Consider the following 14,328-nt stretch of genomic DNA (forward strand, 5'->3'; position numbering starts at 1 on the left):
TTGGATGGGAACCGGCCTCGTTGATTTCACTGTAGGAAGACTCTGAATCGAATGTAACGGCATCGAAGATCATCAAGACGTGATGATATCTGGGGCTAGTTAGTGGAAACCTTCCTTGGGCTTCAACGTCGTGGGATGCCGGGTGGCGGCGAAAAACAAAGTCCGAAGCCTCCGAGACGTATTCGGCTCCGAAAGAGGGCTCTCGACCCACAGCAGGACAACCTCAAAGTTGGCAATGCGTCTCGCGTAAGTAGCGGTCGGTGGCAGGGACGATTGAATCCTGAGAAAAAGGTCGAATTGAGCATTTTTCAAAGGGACCAACGGCCAAGAGGCTAGGCAGTTGAATGCGGGGATGGCTTCATCGGCGAGACAGAAAAGAGGTTGGTTTGGCGGGGTATCAAGGACCCTTACTCCTGGGGTTCAGGATGAAAACGCACGCACAGCTCGCTTGAGTGAGCTTCAATCAGGTCATGAGGGGTAAATTGTCTCATTGAGGGGAAGTGGAACTGATCACGCAAGAGGAGCAAGGGACGGTGATGCCCAAGAGTTGTGACGTGCAGTTTGGATGATTGAGATGGTGTTGAGGCTGGTACTAACACAGGGAGAGACGAAGCAGCAGATGATGATGGGTGAAGATGACACGTGACCACGCGTCAACGCTTCAACGACAAACCATCCACTCACGTCACTTTTCTCCCCTACCCGCGCGTGTAAATCGTATTGCCCATGCAAGTCCTGCCAGTCGCCATTGACATTGACTGCCGCCTTGCAGTGACAGGACAGGATAGGAACAGCCAGTCTGCAGTGCAGGTTCCCTTTGCCACAAACCGCTGCACGTGTTTGCCGTTCATCGGGTAGGCGCCTGCTGTTGCTGCCATGGATATCACGCGGGGTTCAAGGCGTGCCCGCCATGTAGCTGCTGCCCATACCACTCCCAACGCCGCCGCCGCATCAAGCCCTCAAGGACCTGGAGGTACCATACCGAACACTTCTTCACCCGCTGGGACTCCCAGCGGTCCTGCTAGACTTCCTCCAGCCCAGGGGGCATCACCTGCGGCGGCGCTGGTAACCCCTGATGCCCCTGGTGCGCTGCATCGGACGCCCGATCAACCTCCCGATCAAAGGCGTCGTCGAGCACCTCCTCCGAACCCGTTTCGTCTTTATAGAAGTGAGTAGGTCTAATTCTTCTTCTTTTTCGTCCCATCTCTTTTTGGAAGTATTTTTTGCCCCACCGCTTCTTGCATTGCTCTGCCAGTTGCAGTGTCGTTCATGCAGCTTTTGCCAGTGCCAAAACCCCTGTTAGTGCAAATACAAAGTGACGCCTCTGGATGCAGCGCATCTACCAGTTGAAATGCGCCTGAAGCTCTTGACGATGATTAACTGTCACTGGCATCAAGGATATGACCTCATTTGGGCTTTGGAATCTTCCCTTTTCGGATGATTGCAAAAATCACCAGAAAGGTCCTCACTCTTCTCCAACCTCTTGCTCTTCTCCTCGACCACTGCACTCACTCAACACTTCCCACCACTCAATTCATCTTCTTCAACTTCATACATCTTCAATCGCTCTTCACGCAAGATCATCTCTTTCGATTGCTCGTTTTTCTACATCAATCACTTGAAGAATACGCAATCAATCCGCAATCATGCCCGCTCTCCGCAGCCGTTCCACCAACGTTCGGCACGCTCCCCTCAAGAACAAGAAGCCCCTCAAGCGAGCTCCCCTTCAAGAACTTCCCATCAAGTGCAACAGTCGTCTCAACCGCCAAGGCGGGTGCACAAACATCCCTCTCTACTCGACAGGCCAGGAGAATCTTTCAGCCATCGCTCAAGAGGCCGAGTTTCTCGCCTCCTTCAACCCGCTGAACCCTCCCATCTACGTTGACGAGGAAGCCGCCGCTGTCGAGGAAGTTGTTGAGAACTTGTCTGCCTTCTCGGAGAACGTGCAACGTGCAATCATTCCGGGCACCGGCTTGATTGATCTTGACTTGATCGACACTGACGGTGTCGAGTTGGACGGTGCTCTCATCGATCTCGTCAACTCAGTCATTGAAGAAGAACTCGGACAGGCAATGGATCAAATGGAAATGGAAATTAACGACATGCTAGCTGCTCAGCCCGCTGATCACCCACGCTTGAGCATGCCTCTCCTTGACTCTGACGATTCGGGCTCCGAGCCCGACCTCAGCGTCCTGGGCATGGCCCGTCCCGGCACCACCGCCGCCCCTCAGATTCCAAGCCCTTACAATAACCGAGGCGCCGAGCAAGTCGAAGATGAGGAGGAAGAGATTGACGACGACGAGGCCATGTCTCCCGAGCAGTATGAGGCCGAAACCACAAGCATTGAGGAGGAAGATGAGCCCGCCGAGGACGAAGACGTTGAGGAAGTTGCCCATCTCATCGACCCAGCCACCGCTGGCCTCAAGGAAATCTCCAACCTTGCTCGCTTCACCGTCAGCAGCCACAAGCCCGGCAACGGCGTTGAAGAACTCAAGAGCGATGACCTCAAGATGTACTGGCAGTAAGTCTCCCCCTCATCACCCTCTCGTATGCACCAGCAACTGACACACCCAGGTCCGACGGCCCTCAGCCACACAAGCTCACAATGTACTTTACCCGCCGCGTCGACATCCGCGACATTCGCTTCTACGTGGACTACAACGAAGACGAGTCATACACCCCAACCAAGGTGGTCTTCAAGGCCGGCACCGGCGAGAACAACCTCATCGAGTTCGCCACAATGGCCCTCGACAACCCCGTCGGCTGGCAGCAGGTCCCTGTCGCTGGTGCTGGCGGCGACCCTGACGGAAACACCCTCGTCGCCTGGGTCCTGCAGATGCAGATCCTCGAGAACCACCAGAACGGAAAGGACACGCACCTCCGCGGCATCAAGATTTACTCCTTCGACAACGAATCCGCCCTCGCTCCCGGCCGCGATGGAAACCCCGTCAGCGACGCCGTCGGCCTCGTTGATGGCGCCATTCGCCGTGCTGAAGGAGACGCTGGACGGGTCAGAGTCAGCAGTGTGCAGAGAGATCCAGCTCAGTATGAGCCCGGCGCCGGAGGACTGTCTATCCCTGACTTCATGCGCGATCCCGAGATTCGTTGAGGTGCAAGGCTTTGCTTAGGGATGGATTATCTGGCAGGGGAGTCTGGAGCAGGAGATGTGTTTGAATCATCTGCCCCGTATGGGGGCTTCAAAAACCGGTGCTTTAGTAGATGACAAAGTAGGGCATGATGAGATATGATACCAAAACTTTACAAACTTCAAAACTCAACCCCTCAAAGACACGTAGAATCATAGTGTTCGTGGTAATGAATTTAAATGACTAGAAAGTTCTTTGTTCGTGAAAAAACGGTTCCTTACAAAAACAATGTCGTTGACGCGTCTCCTTGTCTCCCATCAGAAGAGCAGAGCAACCCTGAGAGACCTCTAATTACACGCTTAGCTCTCTGCCAACATCCCTCGCTGTGGCTACTCATACATGCATGCTATGATAGTCCCCATCTGCATCCGGTCCAAAAAATCCGAGCACTTCTCGAGCCTCAAAGTAGGCACTCGAATCTCCTCTGTCCTCTTCACCATCATCCATCATTCATTAGGCAGCGATACGAGCAGGAAGGTCCTCCATATCATCCATCACGCTGTCTGAATCGTTGGGGTCAACCTCTTCGACGGCATTGATAGAGCGGAACCTGGAGAGGACCCTTCTCTTACGCAGCCGCGGCTGTTCAACCTCTTGTGTCTCGGCAGCTTGCGCCTCAGTAGTCTCAGTGGGGTCCTGGTAGGCAGCTGTGTGACGTCGGGAGCTTCGCTTGGCGGGAGTAGGCTTGGAAGGGGTGGACTTGACTGTCGACTTGCGAGTGGCCTTGGGGGCCTTTGGTGCCTTTGCCCTGCCCATTCCTGTCCTCTTCGCGGTGCGAGTTGCCTTGGGAGGAGCGGGCTCGACATAATCGACGGTCTCAGTGGGCTCCTCGGGTTGGACAGTCTCCTCAGGCTGGGGTGTCTCTTCAGGCTGAGCAGCCTCTGTAATCTCCACGGGTTGAGCAGTCTCAACCGTTTCCATCTGCTCCATGGCAAGAGCTGGATCGACCATGTCAATGTCGGGAGATTCGATGGGCGCAACAGGGGCAACAGGAGCTGCCGGCTCCATCATGGCCATGGGCACAGAAGATTCGACATGATCCATTGGCTCGATCGGCAGGTCGGGCTGAATATTCTCCTCGGGGATGGGGTATTCGCCCAACTGGGCCTCAACGTCTCCCTCCTCGCGAATGAAAGCGTCACTAACGGGGTCGTGATTGTGCTTCGCGTGTTGTGAGCCGGGGACGGTGGCCTTAGGAATAGTGTCCAAAAACACCATCTCATCACCGTCGTCAAAATGGTCATCATCGACGTTGGGAAGTTGGCCGGTCTGGTTGTAGAGATCTGTGAGAAACTGGGCGCAGTCTCGCACGCTCTTCTCTTGCCAGTTGGGCACAGTCTGCTTGAGGCGTCGCCACAGAAGCATCTGGGTAGGACGATGCCAGCTGTTGCGGAATCGCTTGTCGACCAACCGCTGCCAGGGAATCTTTGCTTCCTCCATGGCGGGTGAGCTTTGGATCGCCATGATCATGCGGTAACGTTCCTCCTCGGGCATCGATTGGATCTGTCGGCGGGCCTTCTCCAGACGGAACGTGATGGGAGCATCAGGCTGGGTGGATACCAGTTTGTCCTTACCATGGGTCTTGATGTTCATGGCCTTCCACTTGGTGATGCATTGGAGTCGGCTTCGTGTTCTCATCATACGCTCACTGATGTTTTGCCAATCGATGAGCTCCTCGTAAGGCTTCTTAAGCAGCTCACGGGATGGTTGAATGCGTCGCAACTCGTCAATGGCGCCCATAGCTTCCATCACATACTGTGTGAGGTTACCCTCCTCCCTCTCGTCCCAGGCGTCCTTTCGCTGGGCGTCTCCACAAACAATGTAGTTGCGGTAGCGATCTCGAAGATCTTCGGGGTGACGGTTGATGATGGCAGCAATCTTGGACCACTTTGTGCCATGGATCTCAATCAGGTCGCGAAGTTCAGTGTCCTGCTCAACAGTCCAGGTACCACGAGCAACAAAGTTGTGGAATTTCTTGCGAGTAATGTTGATGATCTTCTGTCGGTGTCGGTCTGGGCAAGTCTCAAAGATGCGCACCCAGAGGGCAGCATGCTCATCACCGGCAGTTGTGCCTCCAGGGGCGTGGATCATCTCGTTGAGCTGGTACTGCTGCATGTCGTGTTCTACCCGGTAGCTCTCAACTGCTTGTGCGATACGGCCGAGCTCTTGGTCGCTGAAACGACCCTGGGTGAAGCCGTTCATTCGGTTACGACGCGCTTGACTGCTCTCTTCACCCTCCTCATCCTCATCTGGCATGGGCTGGGATGACTGGGGCTCGACCTTTCTACGTCTCGTGGCCTTCTTGGCTCGACCTCGAGGCTTGGGTGTCATGGCAGAAGGTGATGGCAGGGGGGCAATTCCATCTTGCTGTACTTCTGGAGATGGGGACTTTTCAAAGTATGTGGGCTTAGCCTTCTTCGCGGAACCCTTGGCCGCAGACCGCGTTCTCTTGGGGGCGGTGCTGGGCGGATGGGGGGTCTGGATGGGACTGCCAGGAACGTCGTAGACATCGTGAGCCTGGGGGCGTTGAGCTGAAGTTGGGATCTCCATATCTGGCTGGGTATAGGGGTCTTGGCTTTCAGAGTGGGTTTGTCCGTTGACATGCTCATTCCATGCTTCTCTGGCCAGGTTCTCGACATCATTATCAGCAGCGTTGGCGGAGCCGTTGAGTGCAAACGAATCGGTGCCTAGATCTCGATCGGTGGCATCGCCAGGGTTTTGCTGAGAGATGGGAGCATCGACATCCATCTCGTCCTGTGCGTTGACGGGGGCACTACCCTCTCTTGAACGAGCTTCACGGAGCTGTAGGCGAGCATTGCTGGGCGAATTGGGAGCATCGTCTGCAATATCATCATAGATTGCATCCGCGCGAGTCGCGTTTCTGGTGTGTAGAAATGAGGCGGCCCCAGTGTCGCGGCCGTTGAGTTGTTCAGCTGGCACAGGATCCTCACCTTCCTGTGTTCCCTGTACGACGTCTTGGGACTCGGCCTCGTCATCATGGGGCTTCCGCTTCTTGCGTTGCTTTCCATCGGTGGAATCAGAGGCCTTGCGTTTGCGCTTTGGCTGTGTAGCAGGGACGGCGTTTTCTTCGTTTAGATCAACAGCTGCGGCTTCCTGGAGCTGGGCCTGGTCGGCAGCTGATGCATTGTTTTCGCCGAGGCTGTCGGGGATCTCGACTGGTGAGGCAGCCTTTCTCTTGGACTTTCGGGGCTTGCGTGAAGATTCTTCCTCGGTCGTGATCTGGGGAGATGCACTGTCGGTGGTGATTCCCTTCTTCTTGCGATCCTTCTTGTCGCGTTTGGATTTTCGGTTCTGGGATGAAGGTGCGTCATCATCCATGATCGCCTCGGGGGCCCGGTTGTCAAAAGACGCGTCGTTCACTTGCGAGGAGTAGGGAGCTTGTGCAGCGTTGCTGTCGAACATCTCGAGCGCGCCAAAGTCGTCTTCTTGCGCGCCTTCCTCTGTGTCGACCTGGGGGTCGTGCTCGAAGCCATCGAAGCCACCCAGGCCGTCAATTGCCTGCCCTCCGGAATCCATCATCGCTTGGGCGGGGGTATATGACTGTTGCAGCTCGCCGTCGCGGTCGACGTCTGGGTTCTTCTCTTGGTGCTGCTCGCCGTCGTGGTCGTGATTCTCGGCACGGTCGGTGGGAGTTTGCTTATCTGGCCCGTTGGATGGTGAGCCCATAAGGGACCAGAGGGTCGAAGCAAGCCGGAAATCAGGCCACTTGCTATTGCCAGCGCCGTTGGACGACATCGATGAGCTTCTCGGCGTCGATGTCTTTTCTCTTGTTCAGAGCACGCGCGAAGAGGACATGTGTAGGGTAAGGAGATTTGAAAAAAGGGTGTGGGGCTACAGGAAAAAACTGGCAGCGCGTTACCCTGAGGCGAGCTGCAGTGTTGGGTGTTTTCGTGACAACCAGGGGTTGGTGCCTTGTGGGTCAGGCATCAAGTCATCTCGATCCGTTGCCAGAGCTCCCAAGGTAAATGATACGATCCAAGGTGCACTAATCCGTACAAAATAACATACAAAATAACTTCTTGTTAAACATTACGAGTACTCTAGGGAAATTAACAGTTGTGTCGACATGAGCCAAGGAAATCTATGCTGTCAGCTGTTGTACAGGTCGCTTCACCAGAGACCAAAGTCATCCATCCACAAGCGCCTTTTCACCTCTTCTCTCACAGCCGTTTCCAGAGAGACCCGGCTTTTCCCAAACCATCCATCCAAATACAAAGGAACAACGTCATTAGTCTTGACTTCTCTCCAAAGGAACGTGACCAGGGTAATCATGAAGGCGTTTAATCGTCTTCCTTCTCCGCCTCCTTGAGCTTCACCGTGATGCCCCTTCGGTTCTGCTCGATCTTATACTGGCCACCAAGCACCAGGTCCTTGGCCACCAGCTCGCGAGTTCGGCCCAAACTCTCAATGTCGGCAATTCTCTGGATTGTACCCTCCAGATGCTTCTCGAAGTTGGGTTCGGCACAAATCTCCTTGAAAGCTCGGTGCATCGGAACGCTGCTCGCACGCACATCTGCCTGGCTGGTGATGCTGAACAGGTTCAAGCTGTCAAGCTCTCGGATAAAGTCGCATCTCGTCATGATCTGCTGAGCAATATGGAAGGGATATGTAGGAAGGATGTGACCGACATCGGGGTCGTAAGTTTGTGCCATCTCCTCTTCCTTGTCGACCAGAGCTTTAGCCAGGCACATAGCAGCAGCCTATACAATTGTCAATGCCAAATCCAGGTCAACCAGTATAGCCTTAACTTACCGCCCACTTTTGCTGATCCATAACATCGTCATCCATCTCAGGACCGAGGATCCAGCATTGATTGAGGAACCATCTCTTCTCAATGTCCTTGATCTTCTCGCATGTCCCGAGCATATCTCTGCTCTTGGCCACCCGGTTCAAGAAGCTCAGGCGACCACCAACCCTGTCATAGATCTCCTCAAGTAACGCACTGTCAAGATTCTCCCTGAAATATCTTTGACGATACCTCTGGAGGGCCGAGATAGCTTGCTTCTTGGGCAGGTCAGTGACAGGCAGGACCTCCATCCTGGTGGCCAGCTGCTTCAGACGCTCGTAGATCCAGTAGTCGTCAGAGTTAAAGACCATCGTGACCAGGTTAGCAGCAGCCCATTGCTCAGCCCGCTGTTGCAGGAGTTCAATAAGGTCTCGTCCATCTTCATCGTTGCGAAGGAGGTGCATCTGGTTAACAATGACGACTAGTGGCTTGCCCCTTTCTCGTCGCTTATGCATGGCAACCTTTTCCAACTTGTTGAGGGCGCGTTCAATGTCAAGCAAGGCCGTGGATTCACGTGGACCCCTCTCGCTGAAATAACCTCCGATATAGTCCTCATGGTATTCATAGTCGAGAGCCTTACCGAGACGGATCCTGAAAATTTCGAGGTCGGCATGTGCTTCAAACATGGCCACACCGTCGCCATCATTTTTGCGCATTGCGTCAATCAACATGCTGCTTTTGCCAGAGCCCTTATCACCAATCAAAAGATGATAGTGTCCAACGTTGCGTCCCATGACAATATCGTCAATACGCTCCTGCTCTGGACGGGGTATCCAGTGCTCACTGTTACCACCAGGCTTATGAGGGACATCCTTGCCAATGGCGGCCAGTTCGAGGACGGGATCACCAGGCTCAAAAGCATTGTTCATCTTGGAGAGCACAATCATCTTGTAGCTCTTGTGATAGATGTAACCGGCAGCCGCAAAGCCAAGGCCCAGCACTAGTATGGATGCAAAAGTCGTGGCAGCCGACTCTCCCATCTTGGCCAGCAGGGTGGGCTCTGCAGAGAAGTTGGGGCCTTGTTGGCCCTGTGCATCGTCGGGAATTTCTTCTACTCGCCCATGTCAGTTATCACTCGGCATTGCATGTTGATCATTGCCATATGGTAAAGCAAGGAAGTGGCATGGATGGGAACCAATGCATCCATTGCTTGTGAAGGACCATGGGTCTCAAGAATGAACCAGCCATCGACAAACATATAGACAAAGATCCAAATATTGCAAATCAGAAACAGGGCTCGTGGATTACATGGGAGGCGCATCTGAGCACCGCGATGTAAGCCATAAGCCGATCTCAGTGACGGCTGGGCAGAAGCCAGATGCCGGCTGGACCCCTGAACACGGCGGCAGATGCAGAACGAATATGCAATCACGGCCCCAGAAAATACGAAAACAAAACAAAAATAGAATGTGCAGAAACAGACAAATCAGCATCCGTACGTACCTCTCCTTTTGCTGCTCTGTGTTGAAAAGCGCAGCCTGCTTGTAGCACTGCTTGGCCCCCAATGACGGGCCCGCGGGCCAGTCCAAGGTGCCAAGCGACCAAAGCTGACCTGCCCGTTAAGGCGTCGCACCAGGCGACCTGGATACCGCAAAATCATGGCCGTTGGCTGTACAAGCTCACTGGGAGCATCGGCGAGGAATTCTGAATTCAATTGACGTACCGCGCCGTCAAGAAGTTCGTGATGAGACCCAGACAAAGGAGGGAAAAAGGGAGCAGAGACTCGCGGGCGTCGTGGCACGAAACAGACGGGCCCGTCTAATTGTACTAAGAAAAAGGGTAAAGGGTACGTACCTCGGGCAGTGACAGACTGCTGCGCTCAGTCTGGCCTTGACTGGTCTTGGCGCACGACATGATCCAGGCACTCGGCGACCACTACTGCACCTCTAACTTAACTGATGTCCATGCCCGCCATGATTTTGCCCTCCAGGGACCCGTCAGGACCCGTCAGGACCGCGCTACGGAGGCAGGGCGCTGGAAAGGCCACTGTCATGGCGCCGTTGAGCGGGGAAGCCAACTTGATCCAGCAGGCGGAGGCCTCGTCAATCGAAATTCAGCAGGACAGGGGGTCAGGTTGGTTCATGGGGTGAATGTCACCGACAATGCCGAGATGACCTCAGCTGAGCCAGAGAGAATTTGATGAGTTGTCAACGCCTTGCATTGTCGTGCTACCTACTACCTAGCTACTAAGGTAGGTAGGTAGAGAGGAGCTTGTCAACCTCGGACACTGCCTTGCGGAGAGGTACATCAACATCGAACCACTCTCAAGCTGAGTTTCTGAACCTTTTGCTTGCGCGTCCCCGAATCCGCCATATCCAAGAATGGCCTTAACATTCAAACCTTGAATGCATAGCAAGCGATATCTCGCTACCTGTTCGTAGGATCCCCCCACAGCAATAATGCCCAACTCCGATTTCAACTGGTGGCCCCTTTTTAGCCGTCGCAACAATGTGGTGGCAATGAGACCCCACGTGACCTCCCGCATGCAACTTCAAAGGCCCTTCACCTCCAAGCACAACAAACAAACGACCTCGCCATGAGTCCAAACGTGCTGCAAAACCGTCATCGAATCAATGACCGTGCAGAGGCTAAGCTTTGCTACACACAGTGACATTACTTGCTTACTTTCTCCAGTGAATCTCTGATACCTGAGCCCAAAGGTGAGAAACTGCCGGAGCAGGAGCGCTCTACTTCTTCCCTCACCTGCAACCTCACCCGCGATTCTACCCCACCCACTCATTTCGGCGACCATTTCTCTACCTAGTTCATCCTGTTCCTTGAGCCTCACTACCTTGTTGCACCCTTTTCTACTACCATCCACTCGAATGTCCGGCCCCAGCATCGCGGCGTAACCAGCAAAGAAGGAATGCCGCCTTTCGCTGCCGAACTCGAAGAGTGGTGGCTGGGCAGTGGGTATGAAGCTCTCACTCGCCTGACAAACAACGAGGATGATCAACTCAGCCCTCGCCAATGCGGATTTGCCCGGGATTTGCAGCGCCGACTCCTATCATTCGACAACGACCGAACTCTTCAGGCTGGAATCCAGGAAGCATGGCCTGCCATTCGTGCTGCCAGGGGCATTGACCACTGCACAAACCTTCGAGACAAGGTCAAGGACATAGTCCGCAACGTCTTCCGACGCCCCGAGGATGGAGGAATCGATTCTGCCCGCGCCATGGATGCACTGGGGTACCTGGATGCGATGGAAATTGATCGTCTGCGTCGTGTCGAAACTGCGAAGGCCGCAGTAGAGGCTCAGCGCGCCCGCGTGATTGAAGCAAGAAAGTCCGGACTAGAAGTTCCTCCTGTCAATGATATTCATCCTCATATTCTTGAAGAGCTTGATCGAACAACCTCTGCCAAGTACAGGCGATTTCACGCCGGTTTCCGAAGTTGGGTAAGGCAATCTGGATGGACACGAAAGAGTGAGCATTTCACTGACTGGACTCGCAGATACTCATCAAAGAATTGACCCAGGATGCCGACCTGCGAAAGGAGATACCCCAGATCATGGCACTACTCAACGCCCTCTTTCCGTCAGCTGTATTCCTCGCGGATCAAGATGATCGAGACCCGACTCCGTATTCGCCAGGCTTTCGCGATAGCATTCGCTTCGCCGTCTTCGAGCATTTGATGTCCCAGGACCCCTTTTCCGAGCAACGCCAAAAGGCCGTTCAAACGAAACTGCTCTGCTGGTGCGACATTCTGCAATACCCCCAGGCCAGAGAGGCTCTCATCCGATACCACGAAGAGACCAAGAAACTGGGAGAAATCTGCTCATTGATCCTGAGTGCCGCTGGAGAGAGCATCCCAAAACAGAGACCGCCCAGTGATGTACCGACTGAAGCAACATCTGCCGATTCTTCTTTGAAATCGCGCGCAAGCACCGCGCACAACTCTTGGCAATTCCTCAGCAGTTCTCCTCGCACACAGAGCTTTGAAGAAACCTTCAGCGCCAGTTCTTCATTCGACGCTAGACGATCTGGTTTGGCATCACCATTAGCATCACCCGTTCCATCCTCAGCACCTCCGGTCCCCAATCCTCTCCTCAAAGGAATGCCTGGTCGAGAGTTTTCACCCGCCAAGACAGACGGTGCTAGATTTGCTGGAGATTCGCATGCGCCTCCCATTCTCTGCTATCCCGACGACATCTCGAAAACAGAATTCCTTCAGCACCCCCTCGCACGCGACTTTGACATGACGTCGCTCGAAAAGTCCATGCTGGGCCTTCTCATACCCAAAGAACTCAAAAGCCGAGAATGGTAGTACAGTCTCGACAGCGAGGATGACGAAGATGATGAGAATGAGTCTGATCACAAAAAGAATCCCCCGCCTATCAACAAGACCCCGGCCAAGAAAGGAAAGCGTTCCAAGACGAAAGAACCCCCATCTCCTGCTCCTCCTATCCCCCCGATTCCGGATTTTGTTCTAAGCACAACCGCGAAACCCAGGGTCCTGCAAAAGTTTCTCAAGCACATTATTTCTCGGTCAGAACTGAAACAAGGGATGGTTATCGACCCTGCTTCACTTCAGGCAATTGCTGAGCATGCGAGTGTCGCTCTTCCGAGTGGATCGACCGCCACGAAGAGCCGACGAGTATTCAAAACCGAGATCTTGCGTCTCAGTACGAGTTCGGGCGCGGATGATGTGGGTTCAAACTCAGGTCACGAGTTGGAGGTTATACACCCGCTTCTAAAAACTGTATCAACAACACAATCTTGCTTTGATGGGAAATCTTTGGTAGAAGTTGAGCCGCTCACGGAAGCGATCGAGGATGTCCCAGAGGATCAACTTCTACCTGATATTGTCTCGCCGACAGTACAGGCACAGCAAGACGACGCTGATGTGAACTATGAGCTGGGAAAGCCCCGCCTTTCGCCAATGGAATACACGCGACTCTATTTGATCGAAAAGGCGAACTCTGAGAGAGAAAACCGGCCCTGCGAGCTCCCTCGACCTGGTAAACGATGTTACTGGTCGGTTCGCGGGGAGACATTCCTCGTCATTCCCCAGATACCTGGCTGTATTCGGCGAGATTTGGCGCCTGGGGGCGATGCCAATCGTGAGGGATCTGGAGGCGGAACTGAACCTGGGTCTGATACAGAGTCAGTGGCAACGGTCAGGCCAGAGCCCCCAAGTGTTAACTTTCCGCGCCTGTCGCTCCATCTTGGCGATATGCGGGGTCTTCTTTTGGATATTCCATTCGCCAACATTGGAAACGAGACGAACTTGTCCGAGACAAACGCCCTTCAAGAGGCGAGCCTTGAGGCCAGTGTCGATGTACAGGAAGGGCTGGACCCAACCTCTATCCAACAACATGGTGAGACATCCTCACACTTTCTATTATATCTATTTGGGAGACTGACTGTAGTAGTTACCGATTCGAAGATTGATAGACTGTCATGTTATGAAACGAAGTTGGAAGATGGGAGCAAGTTCATACTCTCAATGACACCTGATCAAGCTCCTGAGAGCAGTATTAGCGATGATGATGACAACGACATGATAACGAGAGAGACGCCTCCTGAACAACCTTTGGTAGACCCAGCAGATTTCAATGTTGGTTCGAGTCGAGAACTCCAAGATCAATCGGAGTCTTTGTTCCAAACGCCCAAGATCTGTATCGAAACGTCACATCTTGCAGACGAACCAGGAGAACAGCCCGAGCGACTTCCAAAAGGCTTTCAAAATCGTCCCCTTTCACCGGAAACCTCGAGATTGCACGCTGGAGGTTTACTTACTTCGGACTATGCGACACCAAAAGCCAAAGGCAGAGCTGTCGAATACAGCGCCTACGCAATTACGTCGACCGTCACACAAAGCCCTCTTGCACGCTTCCCAATTGCTGTTCAACCAGGCCATCGTTTGACACCTGGCACCCTCACACGACGGGTCATTGGAGCTGCTGGTGGGCAGATCTGTGTAGAGGACTCTCGTCAGGCCCAGCTAGTTCAAAGTCTCGACGACGAGCTTCCTCAGGGGCTCTCGGCGGATTTATGGGATGATGATGCTGAATCAATGATATCAGCTCTTCAGCCAGAGCCTTTGAAGATCAACCGGCCCAAGCCCCAGAACAAGGAAGAAGGTGATCGTCGATGGTCAGGACTCTTTGATGCCTTAACTGGGGATGTGTCTCCAGAGATTGGCATCCTTGGAGTGGGTGCTTTGCACGAACGTGAGCGCGAATCTGATGAAATGGCAGAGGAAAGCCGCATGATGGCGGAAAAAGACCAGACAGTCCGAAGACTACAACGTCAGCTACGCAGCCATCTAGACCCGAACCCATCGCCGGAACGGAGTCTTCAGCGCTCATCATCCACTCTCATAACGCCGACGCAGCCCCGGAGAAACGTGGATCGCAAGGCCTCGTTCAAC

The 14,328-nt window shown here is 53.8% G+C and overlaps 2 protein-coding genes across 2 annotated transcripts; one reads left to right on the forward strand and one right to left on the reverse strand.

Annotated features, from left to right (window-relative positions):
* Window positions 1–876: 876 nt before the first annotated feature.
* NECHADRAFT_93339 (uncharacterized protein) lies at window positions 877–3,109 on the forward strand (the record flags this gene model as incomplete). The annotated part of the gene is made up of 5 exons (XM_003047952.1): window positions 877–1,168; window positions 1,664–1,840; window positions 1,894–1,950; window positions 2,056–2,521; window positions 2,575–3,109. 5 exons carry the CDS (start codon window positions 877–879, stop codon window positions 3,107–3,109), a joined length of 1,527 nt encoding a protein of 508 aa, XP_003047998.1.
* A 490-nt stretch (window positions 3,110–3,599) lies between these two features.
* On the reverse strand, window positions 3,600–9,553 carry NECHADRAFT_93340 (uncharacterized protein; the record flags this gene model as incomplete). The annotated part of the gene is made up of 6 exons (XM_003048145.1): window positions 3,600–6,926; window positions 7,320–7,410; window positions 7,518–7,867; window positions 7,920–8,981; window positions 9,255–9,286; window positions 9,397–9,553. The coding sequence occupies 6 exons, from the start codon at window positions 9,551–9,553 to the stop codon at window positions 3,600–3,602; spliced, it is 5,019 nt and encodes a 1,672-aa protein (XP_003048191.1).
* Between the last annotated feature and the right edge of the window lie 4,775 nt (window positions 9,554–14,328).

This window comes from Fusarium vanettenii (assembly GCF_000151355.1).
Source record: "Fusarium vanettenii 77-13-4 chromosome 5 genomic scaffold NECHAsca_12_chr5_2_0, whole genome shotgun sequence".
Taxonomy (NCBI): domain Eukaryota; kingdom Fungi; phylum Ascomycota; class Sordariomycetes; order Hypocreales; family Nectriaceae; genus Fusarium; species Fusarium vanettenii.